The sequence below is a fragment of the Athene cunicularia genome (genome assembly GCF_003259725.1).
Source record: "Athene cunicularia isolate RWA chromosome 7 unlocalized genomic scaffold, athCun1 chr7_part1, whole genome shotgun sequence".
In the NCBI taxonomy this organism is placed as follows: domain Eukaryota; kingdom Metazoa; phylum Chordata; class Aves; order Strigiformes; family Strigidae; genus Athene; species Athene cunicularia.
Window position 1 is genome coordinate 36,327,139 of NW_020799107.1, and position 24,566 is coordinate 36,351,704.

At 37.7% G+C, this 24,566-nt stretch overlaps 1 protein-coding gene across 1 annotated transcript in view; it reads right to left on the bottom strand.

The window, feature by feature from the left end:
• NEB (nebulin) overlaps window positions 1-24,566 on the bottom strand; it is a 112,202-nt gene that overhangs the window by 83,687 nt on the left and 3,949 nt on the right. Inside the window, exons 3-29 of the mRNA XM_026852536.1 lie at window positions 21,953-21,997; window positions 19,221-19,487; window positions 18,482-18,589; window positions 16,986-17,090; window positions 16,584-16,688; window positions 16,374-16,478; window positions 15,554-15,658; window positions 13,650-13,754; window positions 13,353-13,460; window positions 12,469-12,585; window positions 11,730-11,831; window positions 11,540-11,647; window positions 11,340-11,444; window positions 10,564-10,662; window positions 9,981-10,085; window positions 9,775-9,882; window positions 8,801-9,112; window positions 8,462-8,668; window positions 7,703-7,807; window positions 7,245-7,352; window positions 6,126-6,437; window positions 4,728-4,934; window positions 4,381-4,485; window positions 3,244-3,351; window positions 2,004-2,315; window positions 988-1,194; window positions 152-256 (exon numbers count right to left, since the gene is read on the bottom strand). Of these exons, the coding sequence (XP_026708337.1) occupies window positions 152-256; window positions 988-1,194; window positions 2,004-2,315; window positions 3,244-3,351; window positions 4,381-4,485; window positions 4,728-4,934; window positions 6,126-6,437; window positions 7,245-7,352; window positions 7,703-7,807; window positions 8,462-8,668; window positions 8,801-9,112; window positions 9,775-9,882; window positions 9,981-10,085; window positions 10,564-10,662; window positions 11,340-11,444; window positions 11,540-11,647; window positions 11,730-11,831; window positions 12,469-12,585; window positions 13,353-13,460; window positions 13,650-13,754; window positions 15,554-15,658; window positions 16,374-16,478; window positions 16,584-16,688; window positions 16,986-17,090; window positions 18,482-18,589; window positions 19,221-19,487; window positions 21,953-21,997 (3,885 nt within the window). The remainder of the gene's footprint in view (window positions 1-151; window positions 257-987; window positions 1,195-2,003; window positions 2,316-3,243; window positions 3,352-4,380; window positions 4,486-4,727; window positions 4,935-6,125; window positions 6,438-7,244; window positions 7,353-7,702; window positions 7,808-8,461; window positions 8,669-8,800; window positions 9,113-9,774; window positions 9,883-9,980; window positions 10,086-10,563; window positions 10,663-11,339; window positions 11,445-11,539; window positions 11,648-11,729; window positions 11,832-12,468; window positions 12,586-13,352; window positions 13,461-13,649; window positions 13,755-15,553; window positions 15,659-16,373; window positions 16,479-16,583; window positions 16,689-16,985; window positions 17,091-18,481; window positions 18,590-19,220; window positions 19,488-21,952; window positions 21,998-24,566) is intronic.

The following is a 24,566-nucleotide window of genomic DNA, read 5'->3' on the forward strand; positions in this document are numbered from 1 at the left end:
CATAAAAGAGAACAGGTACTCTATTATGAAGCCAGAACTACTGAAGTACCCTACATCTGAATTTAAATATTTTCAGAAAAAACATAAAAATTAAAGCAACTTTTGATCTATGCAACAGACCCTGAATGCCCCTGTGAGCGTGGTAACTCACATTACTCATTGTGATCTGGTTCACTCTAGACTGCAGAATTTCTGGAGTATCTGGCATAACATGAATGCTGGTCTTCTCCTTGTTCCATTTATCCGTGTAGAGCCTCTGCAATTACAAAGTAATATTTAGCATTGAAAAGGCACTGCGCTCATAAAATAAAAGCTTGCTTTTGTTTTGTTCATTTGCAATAAATAATAATTTACAGTACAGTAAAGTTCCAAAAGCACTACAAATCATCATAACTGCCATGTGGCAGTATGATATTTCTTCTCTTTCTTTAGTACTTTATTTGAGAAATTTGAAAAGTATGTTTTGATAGTAAATAAAATTGAAACTGAAAATTTTCAGTCTGCATTCTTCCCTGCTTTAGTGCAAAGCATAATTATTTTTTTTCCATACACCCTCTTTCCATGGCAAACATGGAATAAGAATCAGTGGTGTTCCAGATAACTAGGGACCAATTTAAAGAACTCCACTTTTCAGGGGAACTTGTACAAAACTGACAGAATTTCAGGGTTTTTTTCAGGTCACTATGAATGCTACTTCCTGCAGAAAAAGAGCAAAGGTTACCAAAGCACTTTAAATCTAGAGAAGATATCTTTAATCACATACACACACACACACACAAAAAAATCTTTTTAAACATAAAATGAAACTCCCTTAATTACAAATACAGCCTGAGGCTCCATCATCTCCTAGTGTCTAGTCTTAACCAAGCAAACCACCATACCCATTTAAGATTCTAGTGACTTCAGTGGGAATGCACCTGCCCCACAATTTTGCAAGAGAAAGAGCCAATCTGTGGCTCAGTCACGATCACCTGAACCAATTCTCACCTTATTCATGGTCTTGGCGTTTTGCTTAGCCAGCACTTGTTCCATTGCATCCATTGTAATAGAGTACTTCAGCTTGTCGGGATGCTGGCGATACTTCTTCTCACTCAGAATCTCTGTAGCTTTTTTGGCCTTTTCTACATCAAGTGACTGGATTGGTATCCAGCCAACTCCTCTCAACCAGTTATTAAAGTCAGCTTTGTACACATTCTTTTTAAAAATAAACAAGGAAAAACACAGTGAGACAAGGAAAATTAGAATGCCTATATACATAAAACCAGGTAAGTCCTTAAAACTTCCCCCAGTCATTCATTTTTGAAGAAAAATTTAGATAAGCCCATTATAACTGCTGTTGTTTTCCAAATTCTTAGCATAACATTAACAACTATTTATGTGTTAGGGATAAAGAAATTATTTTCACTAAACCAGTGTGCAGAACTCACACTACAGATGAAATCCACAGACCTCAAAAAAAAAATTTCTGAGTGGTAAATATGAAAATCTGTCAAAAATATTTAAAATTACACTCTTGTTTGTTAGTAGACTCAGTTTGCAGTAGAATTAATTCAAAGAAATTGTTTCAACAACTTCTGCTCAATGGCCTGGTTCTGCACAATCTTGAATAGGCACCATTCCTATATAATACTTTATAACATGGCTTTTAGGACATATAAAGTACAAAAATCCTGCAAAGAGAAAACTTGCTCCTGAACTCCAGTGTTAGAAGTAACAAGGAGAATATCAGAGTCTGGGAAAAAGACCACATACTTTCACAGCATGTGTATATAGCCAAATACGTAGAGACACAAGGAAAGTTTTTACTTGCTAGTCAAGTTCCCTAGAACTTAACAGCTACACCTAATTCTGATAATCTTTGGAAAATACAGCGTTCCAGACCAGACATTTACATCTCAATCTACAGTTAATCCAATATGGTTCATTTTTTAGCATTAAAAGGTTAATAGTGTAAACACGGTCACTATGAGAAGATAAAAAAGAGCCAATAAATCATGACATACATCACTCTGAATCTGCATCACATTTCTTGATAGCTCCAGATTCACAGAATCAGGCAAGAGTGTATAATCGTGAATTAGCTGTTTATAGCCAGCATTGGTAACTGCTTCCTGGGCTTTCTTGGCAGCCGTCACGCTGAACATATCCAGAGGAGTGTGATATTTGGTCTTGGTGACTTCGTAATCCTTCCTGTATTCACGATCTGATTGTAATTTGGCCACATTCATGTAATGAACAAGTTTAGGATCATCCTGCAGGCTCCGGTATCCAACCTGTTTGCCTTTATCTTTCTCATATGATTCCTTGTACTTGTACTAGAGACAAAGGAAAAGAAAGTCTTACCCCACTTTGGAAAGAGAAAACATACTTCTGATCATTTTAATACTTTGAAACTCAGTATTTTAACAACTGCAGTTCATTCTATAAACTCATAAATTGTTTTTCAGACAGCACAGGATTATTTAGGTCAAAAAAAGAAGAGGATTTCCAGATTTCTCAGCTTGTCTTGACCCCTGGTACAGATCTAAACCTAGATGTGCAGTTACATGCCCTCCCACACCACTGCTCTGCCCCATTATATTTTACTGCCGTAGACTTCTAACTCCCAGGAACATTCAGCTTTTAATTAAAAGACTAGCAAATTAATAAAAAAATAAGCCCAAGGCTACCAAACAATTAGATATCCCAATAATCAGCTACTGGAGGGAAGCATGTTTTAGTGGGGAATAGAAGCAATTTGCAGTCTTTTGCTGAAGTTAGTGAATTCATTTCTGTGTTCCAAATCTCCTTTCACAGCTTGTGTCAGATGGCACACCAAGCTTTACTGCTGCCTGAAAACAGCCACATTTCTGTATTTTTTACCAGCTGCCTGAGAAGAGCCCTATTTCTGTACAGCTCGTGAATGCTAGACAAGTAGAAGTCCAGCAACTAAGAATACAGCATAGATAAATGATAACAAAGAAACTTTCAAATAAGCTGGTGAATACTTGAAGCATGTACATCGAACAGCCCCAGCTCACCAGCACTCACACATGTCATGATGCATTTCCAAAGAAATGTTTTTTCAGAGATTCATGTAAACCTCTGAATTTATTTGTTATTCCACAGTATTGTAAGAGTTTCAATTCTCAGAGTTAAGTGTCTGTATACCATTATACATATAGAGACTCTGTAGCATACTATGGTACAGAAAGGTGTAGCACAGTAGATGTATGTATTCCACTTTATGTAAATTATACTTACATCACTTGCAATATTTCGAGAAGCTTTAGCAGCAATAATAGGAATGGCATCTGGTTTCAGATCATATCCTTTGGCAATGGTTTTTTTCCAGTCCGCTTTGTAGTTAGCCTTATAGAGAAAAAAAGGTATAAGTTTGCAATGCTACAAGTAGCAATTTTAACGAAGTTGTTTAAGGCCATATTTTTATTATAGTTATAGCAAACAAAATATTCAGTTTAGTCTGTGCAATTGCAAGGAAAGATGTTAACCTGTACACAAACTACAGCTGCACTCTGATAAATAAATCTACTACAAAGATAGGAGAGTCCTTCAAGACAGTAATTCATGCAGTTAAATCATTAACTCTGTAAGCATTCTTTGCAATTTTTATGCAGAACAACTCTATCAGTGGCATTTTTGCCCTTGCTTAAGCAAAACCTCTTTTCATTTGACCGAACCTTCAGAAATTTTTTCCTGTTAGCTTCAAAATCAGGCCCTGTAGTCTTAAGTGACTGAAGAAAGTGGTCTGGGTGATTTTTTGTTAGCAGTTAGCATGTGGACAGACAAATAGTATATCAAGGTTATTAAAGATGTCAGTTTTTACCTAGCTCCTGGAAGCCTGATAATGCCACTAAAAAATTTAATATCACAATAGCAATAAAATTGATACTATCAGTGGAGATCTTTATGGTGTTGGATGGATGCAAAAAGTGATGGAAAGCAGGCAGACTAGGAGCTGAGTGGCAGACAAAGGCATTACTGTCTTTCCACTGGATGAGCTAATTTCCTTTGAAAGCCCAGCAGCAGGCAGCAACACACAGAGAACTTGTACTGCCTGCCTGTGCAATGTGTTCATATAAAAGTAGATGCCACAGGTCTTCAAACCTACAGGTATCTGAATAATAATAAGTCATGCTGGTTTTCTCATTCAGTCTATCCAAGCAGTTTGCCAATAAAGCACTAAAATGTCTTTGTGCTCAGTTTAAAAATTTGCTTAACAAGCCCAAAACTCACTGACTTCTAGAAGTAAAAGTTTAGCTTCATTCAGAGCTTGTGCATTTCTATATTTAATATCAGCGTGAATAAAAAAGTTATTTTTTTTACTAACTAAATGACAAACAAATCTATTATTGAACAAACTCTTGGTTATATGCTCACATCACTCAAATTGAAGGCGTTGACCCTGGCTTGAATAAACTGAGGAACATCAGGATCCAGGGTGTATTTGTGTTTTACTTTTTCACCCTCTTGCTTATATGTTACCTGCAATGAAAAAGAAACAAATACTTGTTGACAAGTACAAGGTAGGTAATACTAGCGTTAACAAATAAAAACAATGCAACAATGCTTAATTCTTACCAATAAATTACAGTTTTACTATTTTTACGGTGTTTTAAAATTTAAAGGGTTTTTTTTAGATGGAATATCAGACAGTAACATATAAATCATAAATATGGTAAAAAAATAAAATTACTATATTGCATTAATAATGAAAAATGTCTTACATCACTCAGTTGCTTGGTGTTGTGCTGTGCTAAGACCATTGGTATTGAATCTGGTATGCTTGTGAATTTGATGGTGTCTGGGTGCTGACGGTATTTCTTTTCGTTTAATGCATCTCCAGCCTTTTTAGCTTTTTCAACATCCAGAGAACCAAGAGGACTCCATCCAATACCCTTGAACCAGCTGTTATACTCTTCTTTGTATGCATTCTGAAGGAGAGAAAGACAATATGGACTAAGATTTTCCACAGAACTGTAATAATTTTGCTTAAAATAATAATCACATAGTTCAGCTAGTGTGTTCTACATTAGCAGGAAACATTTATTAATTCTCAAAGGGAACAACAGATTTTTATTATGCTTCGCTATGATTTCATAAGGAAGAAAATGTGTTACTGTATTTTTGATTCATGATTCATTTCTGATAAACGATAACATCCCTTCTCAGTGTTTATTAGCCTTCCTTTTCTTTTACCCATGTGAAAAGTTTCACCAACCTTCAATTCTTAGTAACTTCTAAACTACCATATGGTGACTGTTTGACATGGCTTAATTTGTTCCCTGTTTCAGCAGACTCTGTGAGACTTGGCCTTATACAAAGGCCCACAGAGCAAAGCCTCAATTTTTGTTTCTCTTCCTGTAGTTCCTCCCACAGTAAAACATAAAGAATTCACAGACTGGAAGTAAAGATTTATCCTGGCTCCAAAATCTGCAGAAGGTTCTCTCACATAAACATTCAGACAGGGCTAATGCATAGTCCAAATGCAAGAATATTGTGGACACTCTTTTTTTTTTTTCTCCTTCCGTGGGGATCCACAGAGAGTTCAATTCTGCAGTATACAAAGAGGTGCAGAGTGAAACGCTGTATGCCCAGTCAACCATCTGAATCTCCAAGAAGGACCCAGAAGTCCTAGGAGAGATCTCCTATGTTAGAGATCTCCAGAATGTATTTCAAATAATATCTATAGTTACATTTTGTCAACTACTTCAGCCTAAATAGTCAATGATAGTCCAACTACACTATCATATCTATTTCATTTGAAGACAAATCAATACAACTCAAAAGAAGTTTTAAAGAATGAAACAAAATTATGTTAGTTGCAAAAAAAAAGTTTTCTGAGGAAATGTGAAAAAAAAAAAGTTCATTTGCATTCAGTATTCCAGAAGCCTGCCCTTCACTGATATTCCCACACCAAAATCCTGCTGAGTAGAACTCACCTGGAATTTGGTATTTCTAAATGCCACCACCAGCTGATAAAACTTGCAACGGTCTTCCCCAAGACATAAGAAAAACAGACCATTCCCTTACAGTAATGGCAAGTCTCACTAATATAAACTCATCTCTTCTTTTTCACAGTGTGCAAAAATCATCCGTGAAATTGCAATCGTTGAAATACTTACATCACTCTGAATTTGCATCATGTTCTTTGCGAGCTCAACATCCATGGCATCTGGCAGGTAAGTGTAGTGATGGATCAGATTTTTGTAGTGGGCATTAGAAGCTACATCCTGTGCCTGTTTAGCAGCCTGGATACTGTACGTGTCAGCAGGCGTATGATAGTTAGTCTTGGTCTTCTCATAGTCTTTCTTGTACTCACGCTCAGACTGAATCTTTCCTACATTCATGTAGTGGACAAGCTTAGGGTCATCTTGCAGGCTTCTGAAACCAACCTGTTTTCCTTTAGCCTTTTCATATGCTTCTTTATATTTATACTAGAAACAGAAGAAAGAGATCAAATATACTGAGACATGCCTGTTGATGCCCACAAAATGCAAAAGAAAAGATCTCCTGACTTTCATTGGAAAAAGAAGCCTCAAGCAGTTCATAAAGATAAACTCTCCTCAGTGGCACACCCAGCAACCATACCTACATCAGCTTTTCTTGCTCCACCATCTAAACCTGTACTAACAGGTTACATACACCACAACAAGTTTATCAATATTAGCTTTTCTTGTAAGGAAGGGAAAAACATTTCCTAAGCATCCCTGTGTGGAAAGCTGTATGAAAAATATCAGAGTAATTGAGACAATCCTTCTGAGTCATTTGAAAGCAATAGCAAAGAAATGGAATATGACTGGACAGCCTCCTCGAGTTCTATGAAAGCACCAAAACATATCCCACTGTATACAATTTGCACTATCAGCCTTCTGATTCCTGTATAAGACATACTCCACTGCATAACCAAGAGCACATATTGTCTCATGGTCTGTAAATAGGTGCCAATTAAGTGTATTTTCTGAAAATTTGTCACAGAACCATTGCAAGAACTACTGACTTCACTTCTCTTGTGAAAAGTGGGTTAAGAAACATAATGCAATAGCATTTGCCTATCTAAAGCAAATAAGATGAGCATAAAGTAAGTTCTACACCAACTAGGCCTTTGGGAAAGAGTAAGAATCTCTTTCTCATAATGCTGACCCTAGTGAGACTTGTGCAACATATGAGGTCTACCATATGGCTGTAATGGACAAATTTTTTACTAAACAGCTAAGAAAAGTATACCTGGAATGGATACTTACATCACTAGCAATGTTTCTTGAAGCCTTGGCTCGAGTAATTGGAATAGCATCGAGTGACACATTGTTCCCTTTAGCTATTAGATCATGGTAGCCTTGTTTATAATAGGCCTGAAAAAGAAAATCCAAGTTATTCTAGAGAAACTAGTAACCACATGAAATATATGCAAGCCAGAGCTATTCCCAGGAAATTCTTTAGAAGCAGATGCAGTGGGGATCATATCAGTCTTCATTTATGAGAACAGATTTATCTATTAATTAAATTAGTTAAATGATTACATGATTAAAAGGTGCCTGGTTGGAAATTCAAATGACACCAAGACTGAAAAATTACAGTGATACAAGTTGATTATATAGAACTCCATATCATGGAAAGGAACCTGAAATATGAGTGTATCTGTAACATATTACTCAAAAAATCATTAACAATGTGTAAAACACGTTGGAAAGAAGTCACTTACATCACTGACGTTAGCTGCATTGTATCTAGCTTGGAGGAACTGTGGGACATCTGGGGGAAGGGTATATTTGTGTTTAACTTCCTCTCCAGAAGATTTGTATAGTTTCTGTAAAACATACGATACAGAAATAAATCCTTCTTTTCTTGCATAGCTAGACCCAGCTCACTGTAAATTAACTGAGAATTTATGTTTGATTTTGCAAATAAATGTACGGTGCCACCTATCTCATAAAGATTGAGGTTCTACTTTTCATCTAGAATTGTTGATCTTATTGATGGAAGGAATGCACCCTATAACCTCTATGCAGTCTTTACTCAGCAAAATTAAGCCCTTTAATGGACATAAAAAACATTTCTGAAAGAGTGGGAGAATAAGGGATGGTAGGAGAGTGTAGCAAAAAACAAAGCTTGTTGGTGTATAATGATAGACATACTGTTATTCATTCATTATTGTAGGTGGTAAAACAGCAACAAACAACTTAAAAATTTCACATTTCTTAAATTGAATGTATTTCAAGTAGACTTAAAATATAAATGGACAGCATCAGCTGATGTGAACTGAAAGAGCCACGTGATTTCCACAGAGATTTGCAGACCTATACCAGGAAATCACTCGGGAAAAATCAGAGCACAAACCAAAGATGAACAGAGAGCAACATTTCCAGGCTAACAGTACTTTGAAAAATTTTAAGGACAATGCTCAACTCTTCAGTAAGTGCATCTCTACTTTACTATAACACCCATTTCTTTCTCTGCTTACCTCATTGAGCTGAACTGAATTCTGTTTGGCTTGGACCATTACCGGAGAGTCCACCACACTTGTAAATTTAATGGTGTCTGGATGCTGACGATATTTCTTTTCATTCAAGGCATCTCCAGCTTTTTTAGCTTTTTCTACTTCTAGTGAGCCAATGGGAATCCAACCAATGCCCTTCATCCAGTTATTATAATCTGCTTTGTATGCATTCTAATAAAGGAGTAAAAACAATGTTTTAAAAATTAGGAATTAGAAAAAACAATCCAGGGACCTCTCCTGAGCCTTCACAGTTTTTGCTTGAGGCATCTCCAAAAAATTCTGCTCATATGAGGTTTTACTTACATCACTCTGAATCTCCATCATATTTTTGGTCAGCTCCACATTCATTGCATCAGGTAAATAAGTATAGTGGTGTAGGAGGTTCTTGTAGTTAGTGTTGCTGGCAATCTCTTGAGCCTTCTTGGCACCGACAACGTTGACCATATCCAGTGGAATGTTGTTCCTAGTTTTTGTTTTCTCATAATCTTTCTTGTACTCTCGTTCAGACTGCAACTTGGCTACCTTCATATAATGAACGAGTTTGGGATCATCTTGGAGGCTCTTGAAGCCAACGAGTTTACCCTTGGCAAGTTCATAGGCCTTTTTATAGTTAACCTGTTAGAACAGAACACAGAGAATATGATCTTAAGTGTCGTAACTTTGCAGTAAGCATTTTAAAACCAAAGGTTACCCTCTTCTACAAAGAGTACCCCGCACATTTAAGTCATTGACCATACATAAAACCAGACAAGCATCTCTTCACAATTCATGGCTACATAAGTCAGTTAATTAGCTTTCAAAGTAGCATTATCTCATTTGTACTGATGATAAGAGGGGGAGGAATCTTAAAATACTAAGGGACCTCTGCAAGGCCATTCCCAAGAATCTACCCAAGCTCCAGTGAGGTGCTAGATTCTTTCACCTCATTTATGAACAGGCCTATAATTAAAGACAAGGAGAATTCAGGGGTCCATTGCTCATGGAGCTGTTTCTACTGACCTCATGATTCTCCCTAACCATAGCGGAGTACAAGACAGCCTGTTTATTCATAGCAAATTACACCATGAAACAGCCTTTTTGGAATGTAGTTACACAAATACATTAGTGAAGCAATGAAACACCAATAAAAATATAACTGTGTTAAATATGTCCAATAACATGCTCAAAATAGGCAGTAAAGAAGTTATCCTTCAGGCATCCTTAATAAACATAATTGCAAACGTTGTTTGAGTAAACTCTCCTGAATGAAACAGTTCCTTTAGGAGGGATGTACTTACATCACTGGCAGCCTGCCTAGCAGCCTTGGCAGCTCGGATAGGAATAGCATCACTTTTTAGATCATATCCTCTTGATTTCAATTCTTCCAATCCTGTTTTGTAATAGTTCTAGAAGAAAAAGTGAACTTTGAATGAGCAGTTTCTAGCTAACAGAAAACTTCATATTGTAAGTATAATCAGGAGCTCTGGATTCAAAATATACTTACATCACTGATATTGTAGGCATTAACTCTAGCCTGTATAAACTGTGGCACATCTGGAGGGAGGTGGTACTTGTGAATAATTTCTTCACCTTTGGATTTATACCTTATCTACAAAGAAAAATAAAGAAAGAAATTTAGCAGCCCAATGTTTATAGATTGTAAATGCTTAATAATGCTGAATGACACAACTTAAAGATCCCATGCTACCTCACTCACAAAGCAAGGCAGGATGAAATCCAAGTCCTTGCCAAGTGAATGGTATAAATCCCATTGACTTAACTGCTGCAAAGAACACGTTAAAAATGATGGACATAAACACAATTACAAACATACACAGTAAAAATTTACATGAACGGCTAACTGAAAAACTAAAAAAAAAATAAAATCTGATTTCCAAGTGATCTTCCACGAGAACAGAACTGTGAATACACACAAATGTTTCTGTGCTTGTGTGTGTGTACATGCACACACATGCACCTACACATTCATTTCAGGATTCTCTTACAACTGGGTGATAAAGTGGAGGTGGCCATGGTGCAGAAACTGGTAATATCAGTGTAGCAACATGTTTTCTAAATTTACTTACATCACTCAGCTGTTTGCTATTGATCTCTGCTTGCTTCTGTACTGGAGAGTCAGTCACTTGAGTAAATTTGGTTTGATCGGGATGCTTTTTGTAGGTGTGCTGAGGGAAGATAATAAATATATTTGCATAAAATGCATACGAACAAAACTATTTCATAAGACATAGCAATGTAGAGTTACTTGGGACAGTCAGCAGTTATGGCATGAGTGCAGATAAGCAGTCATGCACAACAGTTCTTGTGCTACTTTTTAACAATCAGACAGCAATTAGATTTTTAAAGTATTATTAAAGTATGAATGTCAAATAATGAGTAGGCATATAAATATAATAAATAGCATACATTATAATATACACATTATAGTATATACATTTTAGTATATTATATACAAATATATATTTAAAAGTACTTCCCAAGTATTGATTAAATAAAATTAGTATTAATAAAGTCACTGAAGTACTTTTAAAGAATTGATGTTAAAATATGTGAATTTAAGCAGGTAAATGCTTGAGATTCATTCTTCATTTTGGTACTCATCTAGTTTTATGGGTTTACTTGTTTAAAAAAGATGGTGCTATATCTGTCTTGATCACTAGATGTCAGAAAAGGCCCTAAAATACAGATTAACTTTTTTTTTTTTTAAACTCACATATGCTAATAAGGCCAAATTCAGAATCATCAGAGTTAACAGGAATCACTCTGTACATTTCTGTGTGCCTCAGCAGCGATACTCTGCGTGTAGCTGGTCACTCGATGACCGCTACTGTCTTGTACTTACATCTTTACACTGCTCTAACTTCTTAATAGCTTCATACTCTTGAGTTATGGTCTGAGGGAAGTAGCACTGTGTCTTTTCCTCCTCGTAATCTGCTTTGTAATTTTTCTAGGAAAAAAAATCAACATTCAGTAAGAAATCATAATTGAGCTTTCTCTGAACTGAAGGTATGATGGTGAAGACAGAATGATTGCCACACTTACATCACTCTTCATAGCTTCAACTTTCATGCAGTGAGTATGATGCGGGTCCTCAAAGCTGCCCAAATAGTGTCCTAAAATATTCTTTTGATATGCATCTTTATATTTTACCTGGAAAAACAATCACAAGTTGATAAACAAAAGTAATCAAGAGTGTCAGTACTGAACAACATAACATAAACCAAACACATACGTCACTAAAATTCTTCAGAACAGTATCAGTCTGGAACTTTGGTGTGTCACAGTAATTCATGCTGGTTCCTTTTGACTGTTCATAGGCTTCTTTGTATAATTTCTGCAAAAGAAAATAATGTCAGATAATGCAGTAGATTTCACTGCAACTCACAACACATTAAAAATGACAGGAGTAAAACTGTGAAAAGATTGCAAAGAAAAGCTTTCCCTGACAACTGAAAAACAATGATTTTTTTAAAAAAATTTTTAGTAACTATTAGGTTTGTAAGAGAAGACAGAAACATCTGACTAATGGGTTTTGAATTTCTGTCACTGAGAAATATGCAGTCTCTTTTCATACAGGTCAAAACAGCAAGAAGAGAGAAATCGAAAAAGCCATTACGGGGTGAGAACCAGAATATGGTATCTATGAATATGTGAAAGTAACACATATTTTATCATTGATGACATCAGCTGAATTTCCTCAGAACAGTAAGAACTGTCACCTTGTGATCCATTTTCCACAGGGACCTAAATGAACTATACAATATTTAGCTATCTCCATAACATGCCACAGCTATTGTTATGCTCTGCTGTGGAGACATGACTCTGTACCGTTCTGATTGGTGGTATCTCATGACAAATATGGGTCTATAAAACCACTGAGAGTTCCAAAGGAGAAGCCTTGTGAAGCAATTATGAGTTTGGTTTATTGTACACAACCGAAAATCATCCAGCTGTACTTTGATAATACTTACATCACTCAGCACATTTCCTGCAGCTTTTAATTGCCTCAGCAATGGGTTCTCTGTAGCAGGAAGCACATTATAATCTGCAATAGCTTTATTCTTTTCATAGTCTGCTCTGTATTTTACCTTTTCAAAAATAACAGTAAAAAAAAAAAAAGAGTGAGGTTTTAAAAATCAGTATTAAAAGCCAGATGGTCACTTACCTATACCAACAAGAACTTTTCAGGAAAATTTCCTCTTTTTAACTTATGGTGGCAAAGGACCATGAAAGGCACTCAGATCACAGGAGTGCAGGGATGACGAGATGGGAGGCAGGGTCGCAAGAAAAGTGGGAGCTATTTAGTAGATGTCCCCACCTTTAAGCCCCTCTCTGAACACTGTAATTTTTCAAATACCAGTTGACATCTCAGAATAGTCATATTCTTACAATTCCTGGCATAAGATTGTCTTTGCTGATGCATATACTATTGCAGAAAATGCTGAAGCCAAACAAATTCTGTACTTTGAATAAAAGATGGGCCAGCACATCAGCATGATACACTGAGCAAGGATGAATAAATACGAAAATACTGAGCCAAATTCGGCCATCTTAAGTTGGTCTTGGTTATCTGTATTGATTTGTTCCAAGTAAAAATCGGGCACATGACATAATCAGAACAAACAATGAAGCAAATTCTACTTCACTGAAAGAAAATTTTAATTCATGGGTACTATTGTGGAAGATCATAATCATGGCTAGAAGTTGTAATAATCTCCCTAGTGGAAGGCACACAAGAACACATCTTTCACATACAAGAAAATATTTCTGACACTTGACAAAACAGTTTCAGCACAAACTGGCCTGACTTCAGAACTATACTCAAGCTAAAGAAATGGGAGCACACGTAACATACCTTACTGACATTATCTGAAACTCGCTTATTAGCTTCATATTCTGGAGTTTCAGTCTGCATAAAGTAGATTTGGTCTTTTATGTTTTCAAAGTCTTCCTGGTATTTTCGCTGTTAGGAACAGAGGCAAACAGATAACAGTGTATCAAATGCAATTATAATCAGACATCCATGAAGAAGCTTCTTTAGGAAAAGAGAAATACCACAAATGGAGCAGGAAAAATTAATCGGTATTTTCCACGTTAACATAAACAGAAGATAAAGCTGTTCCTTTCAAGATTTTCTGAAGAATTCACTTACCATACTTATATTGTCTGCATTCATTTTCGCAATTGCAACATCATAGCATGGAGTTTGACTCCACTTGCCTTTGATATTGTTTTTATAGTCCTTGTGGTAAATAATCTATAATGAAATCAAAAAATAAAATTGAATCCCCAAGATACAACTCAATTTTCATTTGACAGATCTGCTTTTAAAAGTCTTCTTTTTAAGTTGCTTCATATTTTACATCTGCCTTATAACTACTTTAACCATTATTGTTAAAAATACCTTAAATATAACGGGCCTAACCACTTCGGTATTCTGTTATTTCTATTAGTACCTCCCTGACCAAAAAAAAGGACAACGAGGTGAAATAAGTCATCTGTTCTAAAGGTCAGTTATTAATAAGAAAACCTTGCTATGAGACATCACTAATATATTCTTCTGATTCCATTTTCTCACTGGTCACATAATATTGGGACGTAGTATTGCCCATTGGTTAAGCCAGAATTTATTGTTATTGCTGCTGACACTTGTTACAAGAAAACCCTTGTAATATACGGATTGTCTGGTATATGTGATTTCTATAAGACTATATTTAAGCACACAGCAATCAAATATAAATTGTTTAGACAGTTCCTGCCTGTCTAATAATAAAACATCTTCCCAAGTTTCGACTCTGTGTTCCAAATGCATTTTCAGCCACAGTTGTGGTGCTTATCACAAAAAATACAACTTGTCCAATGCTTTTTTAATTGTTCCACATTGATACAGACATATCTGCCAAAAACAACCTTAAAAAAAAATTCTACATTTTATTGTTTTGGAGATACATATATAGCTTACTTAATTTCAAAGAATTATCATATACCAATCTTGCTTTTTACATGTCTAAAATTTGTCTTGATGTCCCCTTAAATTTAGCTTTTAAGCTACAGAAGAATAATATTCAAGAAATTTTCTCTAAATTAAATAATACTTTCTTTCACCTTCTAAATAGGTTCACAACATTTTTTTCGTGGCTTTGCAACCATAAGTGAAACAGTAAGTTCCTATTCTTAAACATCATGTAATTTTCAATATACAGCAATAAAATAATGTGTGTCCTCATCATAATAGCTAAATTCTGACTGAGTTAAAATCCTACTTTATCTCACAAGATTATGCGACTTAGTTCCGGTTTCATCAGCAAAAGCTGGTCTTCCTATATTTCACTTCACCTCCTGCAGTCCTCAGCTGTGTTTTATTCTAAGCATGCCTAAAATGCATTGACAAGGACTGGTGCTAGAGTCTTTGTTAATTACAATATACAGTTATAAAATTTTATGTTGAATGTTCCTTGTTAATTCAGTGTGCAAACCAGGAAACCATTACCTAAGTTGCCAGACATTTCCACTGACCACTATCCATGAACTTAAGAATCCTGGAACATGTACATGTACAACGGTTTGACACTAAAATTAACATTATCATGTATTCTGAGCAGCTGGCCCAGGCAACTTTCAGCAAAATGGGGTTATTTTCCTTCTAAGCAAGTCACTGGCTCCAAAACTAGATAGCTATTTACCTGTCACTGTTTACATTTAAGAGAACAGCAAAATGGATGTTGTTTACTATTCTCTCCTGTAAACACAGAAAGAGTAAAGCAGAATACACACAAAAAAAGAGGGAGAATAGGAAGTAATGCATGTATGGCAGAAGCAGAAATGTTTTGTGAAAACTAAATTCACTGACAGAGTAAATTTTCATCTTTAACCTGAGACTGGGCAGGATTTTCTCTGAGACACTCAAAGAAAGGAACTGCCTTCCACCACTGAAAATCAAAGAGGTCTTGATAGAAGGTCTGGGCTCTTCTTTTACTTTCCCTTTAGGTACCTTTTTGCCTCTCTAACTCCAAAAGCGAGGCTTCTAAAGAAAGAAGAGCACTTCATTCTACTCACATCACTCAGCTGCCTTGTCACTTTCTTGGCTTGTTCCACATCAGGTGGATCTGGCAGAGGAGTAAATTTAGATTTTCGTTCATCGTGCCCTTTTTTGTAGACAATCTGAAAATATGAAAGAAGTCAACATTTACAGTAGCTACCAATTCAAGCATCAGAACATTTATCTCTGCTAACACCACCCTTAACCAAGTTCTGTCCTCAGCTACTGCAGCATAAACTCTTTCAAACAGTGTGTTCTGGAGGACTACTGAGAAGTCTCCTGATAAGAGACAGTGAAAAAGAATCAGTTCCCTGGGAAAGTTTTTAAGTCTATTACTCTGTTGCTCCTGATAAACACAGACTGTGAAATTCTGGACATCTGCAAAATTCACTGAAATCTTCAAGTGAGACCTAAAATCCTGGGTTGAAGAGTTCATTTAAGTATCAGCAAATCACAGAGTCTCAAGAGTTCCTCACTTATCACTGAGACAGATTTGTAGACCCACAACAGTGAACTGGGCTTAGAGCCAACCCTGAGAGTTTCTCCATTCTGAAAGATATGAGGTCTTCTTACTGATTACCTCAGAAGACCTTTAATACATATTTCATTAATTCATAATCCGTCATAAATTGCCAACAGATTTATCCTCTGTATTACTTATTTTTCTATAGAAATAGTGTAACTATCAGAGCTAACTATCAGTGCACATTTCTACACGTACACATTTCTATTTTCTGTTCCATTATGAAATTTTTATGTCTAGTCAAAGTACACCAGGAAGTCTACCAAGTCACACTGTAACAGTGACCTAACTGTCAATCAGGCTTTGATACTTACATCACTCAGAGACTTTTGAGCCTGTGCCACCCTTCTGAGCTCTGGACTGTCATTGTATGGATAGAATAATGTTTTGTCTCCTTCCCAGTCTTCAGTATAGAGTTTCTAAAAAGACAGAAAAGTGTCAGAATACTCATTATGAATTACTCTCCGACTTGGAATGCTTCTTGCACTTCAGCTGACCAGACCTGTGGGGTTTTTTTTCCTTACCTTACTGAACATTGCTGTGTTTTTTATTGCATTCACAAACTCTGGAGCATCAGGGGGAAGCAAGTACTTGTCCTTACTCTCCTCCCAATTCTGTTTATATAATACCTGGAAAGAAAGATCAGCATGTTGGTTACTCTATCATTAGAAAACTATTTACTTTTGTGAATAAACTACCTGCTCTAAAGACTTTTTTAAAGTGAAAGTCTCAAACCAATGACATTTGAAGACATAACTGGAAACATTTAAGATTATATTTATACTTCCCTTATCAACCCTTCTATCTCTCCCTGTGCTTCTAAACTGTTCTATAAACATTGCCCTGAGCTCAACACTTCATTCTTATCAGCAAGCACATGATCCACTAACGTTCACAACCCTTCCAGAAAGTCAGAACTCACTCACCTTGCTCACTTGCTGTGACACTTTCTTTGCATGTTCTATATCCTTGGCCTTTTCATCAACGTGGCAAACAGTTCTAGCAGCTTCACCAGCCATGCGGTATTTAACCTAGATCAATGCACAACAAAACACATTTATCCTTAGAGAAAAAAAAAATTACTTTTTTTTTAAAAAAAGCTGAATATTGATATTTTGACACCTAATACTGTAAACAGCCAAAACGTGAATTCAGTAAAGCATTTAGGACTAGTTGCTCCTTAGAAATGAAGCCTGTGGAAGCAAGCGCATTTTGCAAATTAACTAAGAAACGCAGCTTTGAGACAGTTTCAAGAGCTGTGAGTCCAAGTTAGAGGTAGAGTCCTTCTGTAATCACAGAGTTCTTCCTAGGAGTACTCCCACCCTGTCTGTTGAGATAGAGATCCCCACGCTATGAAGTATATCTCCATTTCACAGTCCATTACCATGTAAAGACTAGCTGCAGTGCCAAAAACAATACAGCCACACTACCACAGCAAACCAGCAGCTTGGGCACAAAATCATCCTAATGCAGCTACACCACTCCCAGCGTGACTGCAGCTGTCAGCATTAGCACAGGGATTGCAGCATCCCATTCCTCAAACTCTCCCGAGTCAGGAGAAGAGCTTTAGGGGTTCCCATTCCTAGGGACTCAACTCTCCCTATTTCCTGTACAAAGAATAAAAAAGCCTTTGTAGGTGGATTTCAGTTTCCCAGACTGAAGTGCATTGCTGAAGGGTAGACTAGAGCTGCTTAAAAGAAAGAGAGGAGGATGAGCTAGCTTCTGGAACTAGAGGCACTGCATCAGCTGGGCAACTGCACTCAGGCCAGCCTTCAAAGGCAGAGCATTAACAGTGGAATTCACACAGAGGAGACCACACATCTTGGAAAATCCCATAGTAAATGACAGGATGTATAGAAGGTCGTTTTGCAACACTTGGGAGAAGCTAAGCATCATTTTCTCTTCAGGAAACTGACTTTCAGTTGTTTTATGAAAACAAAAATGTTTAAACACATCTTAAAACTAAACTTCCAGGGTTATTTACCCAGTGCACAACTTAACATCAACAACAACAACAACAACAAAATCATCAGGCACATCATTCATGATGACTGCAGAACACAGTGTGTGGAATCTTCAAACTCAAAAACGTGGGCATTGCCACCATCTCCCGTGCCTGTAACTTCTCATCGGAAATTTTCAAACCTCTTTAGGCACAGTGAAACAGGGCTATTATTCAGCTGGAAAGGAACCATCACATCTCCTCTCCTGAAAGGCCTGAATTCCAAGCTACAACACAGAATTCAAGTTGTCATATACTCTGTATGCCTCACTTTTGTAATCTGATAGTTTCTGCTAAACATTCAGATTGCCTTATCACGATATTATCAAAAAATTATTGCTTCTTATTCAATAGCTACAATTGTGACTCAATTTGCTTCTTTACCGCCCAGTAAGTATTTTTCCTTATGATGATACCTACCTCACTGAGCTGGTCTTGCACTTTCTTGATTCTCCGCATTTCTGGCGTATCAATTGTGGAAGCATATGGCTTTCCTTTTTCTTTTCTAAATTTTTCTTTGTACTTGTTCTGAAAGAAAATAATGATAAATAGAATTAAGACATATGCTAAAGCTCTGCCAGAAATGTATGTAGCAATTATTAATTTATTTGTGTGGTTAGTATAAAAATTTTAGGCAGATTATTGAATAATACAAGCTGGCATTACTCCACTACATTTGCAGAGTTATGCTTCTTTTAACCAACTGACTTAACAGAAAAAATCCATTTCTACCTTTAGCCTGGTTTGGATCACCTCTAATTGATTATATTCTCCTTAGCAGCTTGATATTGACAAATTTACAGTTACTTGTTTCAGTGACCAAAGATAAGGAAGGGTGGGTGAGGGTAGCAGTCCTAGGCCTGTGACCTCACATAACATTCAAACAGCGAATGCTGGTAAGTAATATACATTAAAACTTAGGAAGAGGGATCTTTTGTGCCACTTTTTGTGCCTAATGATTACCTAATGCAGTTAAGCAGGAAACAGGCAAGAAAGAGGCTAATTCAAAAAAGGAAACTTCCTACTTCAGGCAAATATCGTTAATACACATCATGCAATGAAGCACTGGAGACAAAAGAGTAGCATAAAGGATTGCACTAATAATAAATAATTTTAAAGTTGGTGTTCCTCGAGAAATAAAAGACATGGGATAATTCACCTCACTGAATAGGTCCTTCATTTTATTACTGTGTTGCAGATAAGGTGTCAAAAACTTAGATGGGTCCACTTTTGTCCGTACTGTCCTCTTTCTGACTGGAGGTGCTGCATCCTCAACAGAAGGTTTTTTATGCTCAGTAGTAGATTTTTCACGCTCAATAGTAGGTTTTCCACGCTCAATAGTAGGTTTTCCATGCTCAATAGTATAGGTGGTAGTCTGAGGACCCGTGACCTCTGTACTAATGGTCTCAGTGATCTCAGTGATCACCTGGGAAAAAAGAAAAAAAACATAATTACTTACTTTATAACTATAAAACATCATTTTATGATAAGCATTTTTCACCTCCTCTATCTAGTAAAAGGATGCTCAGTTCTTATCCAGGAACCACCTGCAAGACAGAAAATCAGTGACACTTTTCCTACAGGGATTATCCAGTATGCCTACCATACATCAACCTAAAAAAAGCCCAGAAGGAATTCACTGACTGGCTGATTTTTGTATCAAACTCATCTCATTATTCTCCAGAGCAGGTGGGAGAGTGGGGCTCCTGTGCTTCTGTTCTATATTCATAACTTCCCCTGGCATTGGGGGAGCTCTCAGGTAGGACCACTGGCTACTCCAACCAAAGTGTAGAAATGTTCTCAGTGCTGAAGTTGGGTTGGAGACACATGTCGTACAGCCAGGGCTCCTAATGATGTCACTGGTAGTTGTGAAAGCAGGTCAAAGGTGTGTATAGTCATTTAAAAATATTATCTTCTTCTTGCAAACAGAAAGGAACTGACACAGCAGACAGACAAGCTCAAGCCTTTGCAATCTTGTAGTACCTACACGATGCACCAGCTGAGTGAACAAATACCTAGAATCCACCTTTTCTACTAAACTACATTTTCTCTCAGTCAGATCACAATCATGGCAGAGACATAGATGAGATATTTACATAATCAATGATCAAGCATCCATCAGAAATAAGCCCTTAATTAATTTAAATGGTTTATATACTTGCTTATCAACATATTCATGCTGTAAGTAATAAAGATAATACTACGATTCTAATTAAAAGCATTTAAAAGTAATTATTGCAACTTAAAAACTTGCTCTAAAATCATCTGAATAAATGCCAAGCTTTATTTCATAGCAACTAGCTTTCAAAAAAAAAGCACCTTTAAAAGGCAGCGCATGAAGCTCATACTCCTGATAGCTATTTGCATTAGTGTGAGTTGGACCAGAAAATGCACCACGCAATAAACATTAGATTGAGAAGTATACAGCACTTAAATCACAAAAGGTTTGTTTACTGAATACTGAATATTAATTGCATTTCACAAATGCTGTCCCAAGTTACATCAGCACCGCCACAAGTTTCTCTCTTACAACTCATTTCAACTATACAAGTGTTCATCTAACTTTGGGCACTGAAAGCACTGGAGAGTTTGAAACCTGTCTAGGCAAAGCAAGCAGCACTGCCTGCTGTTAGTTTTATAAAAAAACAGTGAGGCTATATGGTTTTATAAAAATATATTTTGTATAGATTTGCAATAGTCTAAAACTTGGAGAGGCTTGATTCTGCAAATACAGCATTTTGTGCAAAACAATGCTTTTATTTTCATATGATAATGCATAGGACCACACGACACTAATGTATTAGACTGTATTTCCAGATGATGGGAAAAGGTCTAATCACATTAGCTAGGATGACATTGATACTCATATGTAATTCTTCACAATACATCAAAAACTGATGCAAATCAGACACAGAAATAATCAGGCATGCTATAGCTCCCTTTAAATCCAGTCTGGGTACAGACTTTCAAACACCTGATGAATGCAGTGCACAAATGAATCTTAAAACTAATAAGATGGAAGTCTTCCTTCAAAAGCATAGTCCTAAGATTACTTGTTCAAACAGTATTAATCAAATTATATATTATTAAGTTAAAAATACAGGAAGACTTGGGGAACAGATCCTTTGTTTGGAAGAAAACACACTCACAAAGGGAAACATTAAGCTTTTATTTCTGCATAAGCCTATGCCATAAAGAATATTCCATGGCAATGTAACAGAGGTTTGGGTTATGCTTATGTTACAAGGATAATTTTGAATTACAGTATTAAGTCCTTGGTGACTCAAATATTTGTTACCAGTGACATGAAAAAAATCTGCAAACCACCACTTCTCAGCGAAATTACACAAGGTGAAGGCAGCAGAACTGATAAACTGGTTTCAGGCAGAATCTTTTTACATATCTCTTCAGAACAAGGTTCCTTCTGTTCGTTTTGAACGCTAATAATTGGATTTTGCATTAGTAGTGGATTTTTGTCAATATGTTACCGCAGGAATCTTCCTGCCCGTGTTTCTTGTTATTAACGTAACCTGTTGCTTCCTCTTGTCAGCTCCTGTGCAAAGAGCTGCTGGGCAGGAGCAAAGGGAAGACTATCAGCAAGACACAGGGCAGGACAGAAATCAGCACAGTCCTTTTCTGATGGACACATCCACGGCTCCTTCTAATGGAAACCAAAGAGCAGCAGATAGGATACTCAGAACAAGCTAGGCAGCCTCCAGGTCATCCCGCAACAGGGTCTTGCAGAGAAAATAAAGTAGTAAAAAGCAACTGTTCACTGACATGCATTTAATATGAAAAATTAGTCCTCAGAATACAAAGGGCCACTAATTTAGCATTCTGCATTAATTACATTCATATATACACCACAGGCAACATCACGGGGACATTTACCTCCTCCGGTTCACCCTCCTCAATAATTGTCTCTTCAATGTAGTACTATTTAGAAAAAGAGAAAAAAAAAATCATTTTTAGACCAGATCATACAGAATAGCAAATTCTAACTTCTGTTAAGCTGTCTTAAAAACACACTTTTGGAGAAATAGGAATGTAGTTTCTATGTACCTATACAGACAAATTTGCATCCTTAGTAATTGGGAACACCTGTCCATTTTTTGCATTCATGACTGGATTTTTTTTCTGTACATTACTCAATCATCCTCCCAAGTAATTAATGAAGGATCATTATCTAATTTTACCCACAAGAGCAAAGACAATAATGACCACACTAAAATAAAGAATCAGCATTCAAAAAACCAGGATTTTCTAAGTGTTTGATAATACGTGGAGAGGGCTGTAGTAGGTTTCTCTCTCTAAGGCTGCCCTCAGAGTTGCTCCTACCTACAGATCCTTGAAGGACACCAATAATTTGCTGGCTGCCAGCACAACTTCGTACTACTGATCATGATTCTGAGCTCAGCAGTCCTGTCAATTTTCCACCTGCTTTACTGTCCACTTACCCATCCCACGTCTCATAAATTTGGTGATAGGAAGAGTATGGGAGACTTCAGAGGTCTTGCTAAAGTAGTCAAGGTATGCAACATTCACTGTCTCCCCTTGTCCAATACCAGTAGTGAACTCATTATAATAAGCAATGAGTTTGGTCAGCCATGATTTGGCCTTGATATATCAATGTTCTCTGCTCCCCATGACCTTCATGTCTTTCATGTGTTTAGAAATAGTTTCTAAAAGGATCTACTCCATAGCCTTCCCAAGGAGTGAAGTCAGGCTGACCAGCCTGTGGTTCCCTTCTTTCTTGCCATTCTTGAAGATGGGTATGACATCTGTCCCTTTCCAGTTGTCAGGAACATCCACATCACTATGATCTTTCTGAGATGAGAGCAGCCTTGCAATGTCATCAGCCCATTTCCTCAGCACCCCTGGATCCATCCCCTTTGGTCCCACAGAAATACCTACATCCCAGTGGTTAAGTCATCCCTAACTCTGTCTTACTCTGCTGTGGGTGCTACTTCATTCCCACATCTCCGCTAGGAAGCTCAGTGATGTGGAAGACCATACGACAAGTCTTATCAAACCTGAGGCAAAAAAAAGGCTTCAAGTACCTCAGCATTTTGCCTGTTCCTTGTGACCAGCTTGCCTGCCCAATGAACTATGGTCCCACACCCTCGTAGCTTTCCTTTTGCTGCTGATGGCACTTGAAAAAACTTTCTGCTATTCTTTCACTTCCCTTGCTAGGTTCAACTCCAGCTGAACTTTGCCCATGCATTTAGGAATGGAGTTTATAAAGTCTTTATGTTCCTCCCAAGTGTCCTTCTCCTCCTTCCACCTTCAGTATACTTTTTTTGTTTGAGCTCAGTCAGGAGCTCCCTGTTCCTCCATACCAGCCTTCTGCTGTGTTTGACCTCTGCACTGAACCATTCTTGTGCTCTGAGAAAACTGTTCTTGAGGACCATCCAGCTCCCCTGAGCCCCTTTGCCCTCCAAGGCTGTTTCCCACACTATCTTCCCAAGCAGGTCCCCGAACAAGCCCAAATCTGCTCTTCTGAAGTCTGGGATTGTAATTTTGTCTATCTTACTCACGCCTCTCTGAAACTTCAACTCCACAGTCTTGTGGTCACTGCAGCAGCTACAGATGACCTTGACCTTTCTATCTCCCACAAGTTCTTTCCTGTTTGTCAGTAGCATATCCAGCAGAGCATCTCTCCTAGTTAGTTCATCAATCAACTGCATCAAGAAATTTATCTTCAATATTTCAATACATTTCTTCCAGAAATCTCCTAAGCTGCTTCTGCCCAGCCATAGGTTGTTCCAGCAGACACAAGGGTGGTTAAAGCCACCCATAAGCACAAGGGCTGTGCCTGTGAGGCTTTCTGTAGCTGCTTAAAATTCCCAGGGCTCTACATCTGTTCTGATGGCAAATCTGCAGGTGGAGCACGAACCTTCCTCCTGTTGCTGGAAACCAAAAGCTTCCTGCCTTTTCCATTCTCCATCACCCATTTAACCAGGGACTCCAACTAGCTCTCCTTCCTTGCCATGTGTGGCTCTGCCTCTTGCTGTTCCTGAAGGCGCCATCACCCTCTTCTTCACCTCCCCTGATGGTGCCTGCTCAGCCCTTCCTTCAGCAACCTGCAGTGCAACTGAGTGACCCCAGCGGAACACATCTCCCAGTGGAACCACAGAATCACCGAGGCTGGAAAAGCCCCTGAAGCTCCTCCAGCCCCACCATGACCCTCCCCCTGACCGTTCCCAACTCCCCCAGATCCCTCAGCGCTGGCTCAGCCCGACTCTTCAACCCCTCCAGGGATCCCGGGGACTCCCCCCTGCCCTGGGCAGCCCATTCCAACGCCCAACAGCCCCTTCTGCACAGAAATCCTTCCTCAGAGCCAGCCTGACCCTGCCCTGGGCAGCTTGAGGCCATTCCCTCGGGGCCTGGCGCTGGGGCCTTGGCTCCAGAGACTCATCCCCCCTCTCTGCCCCCTCCTGGCAGGGAGTTGCCGAGGGCCAGGAGGTCTCCCCTCAGCCTCCTCTTCTCCAGACTGAACCCCCCC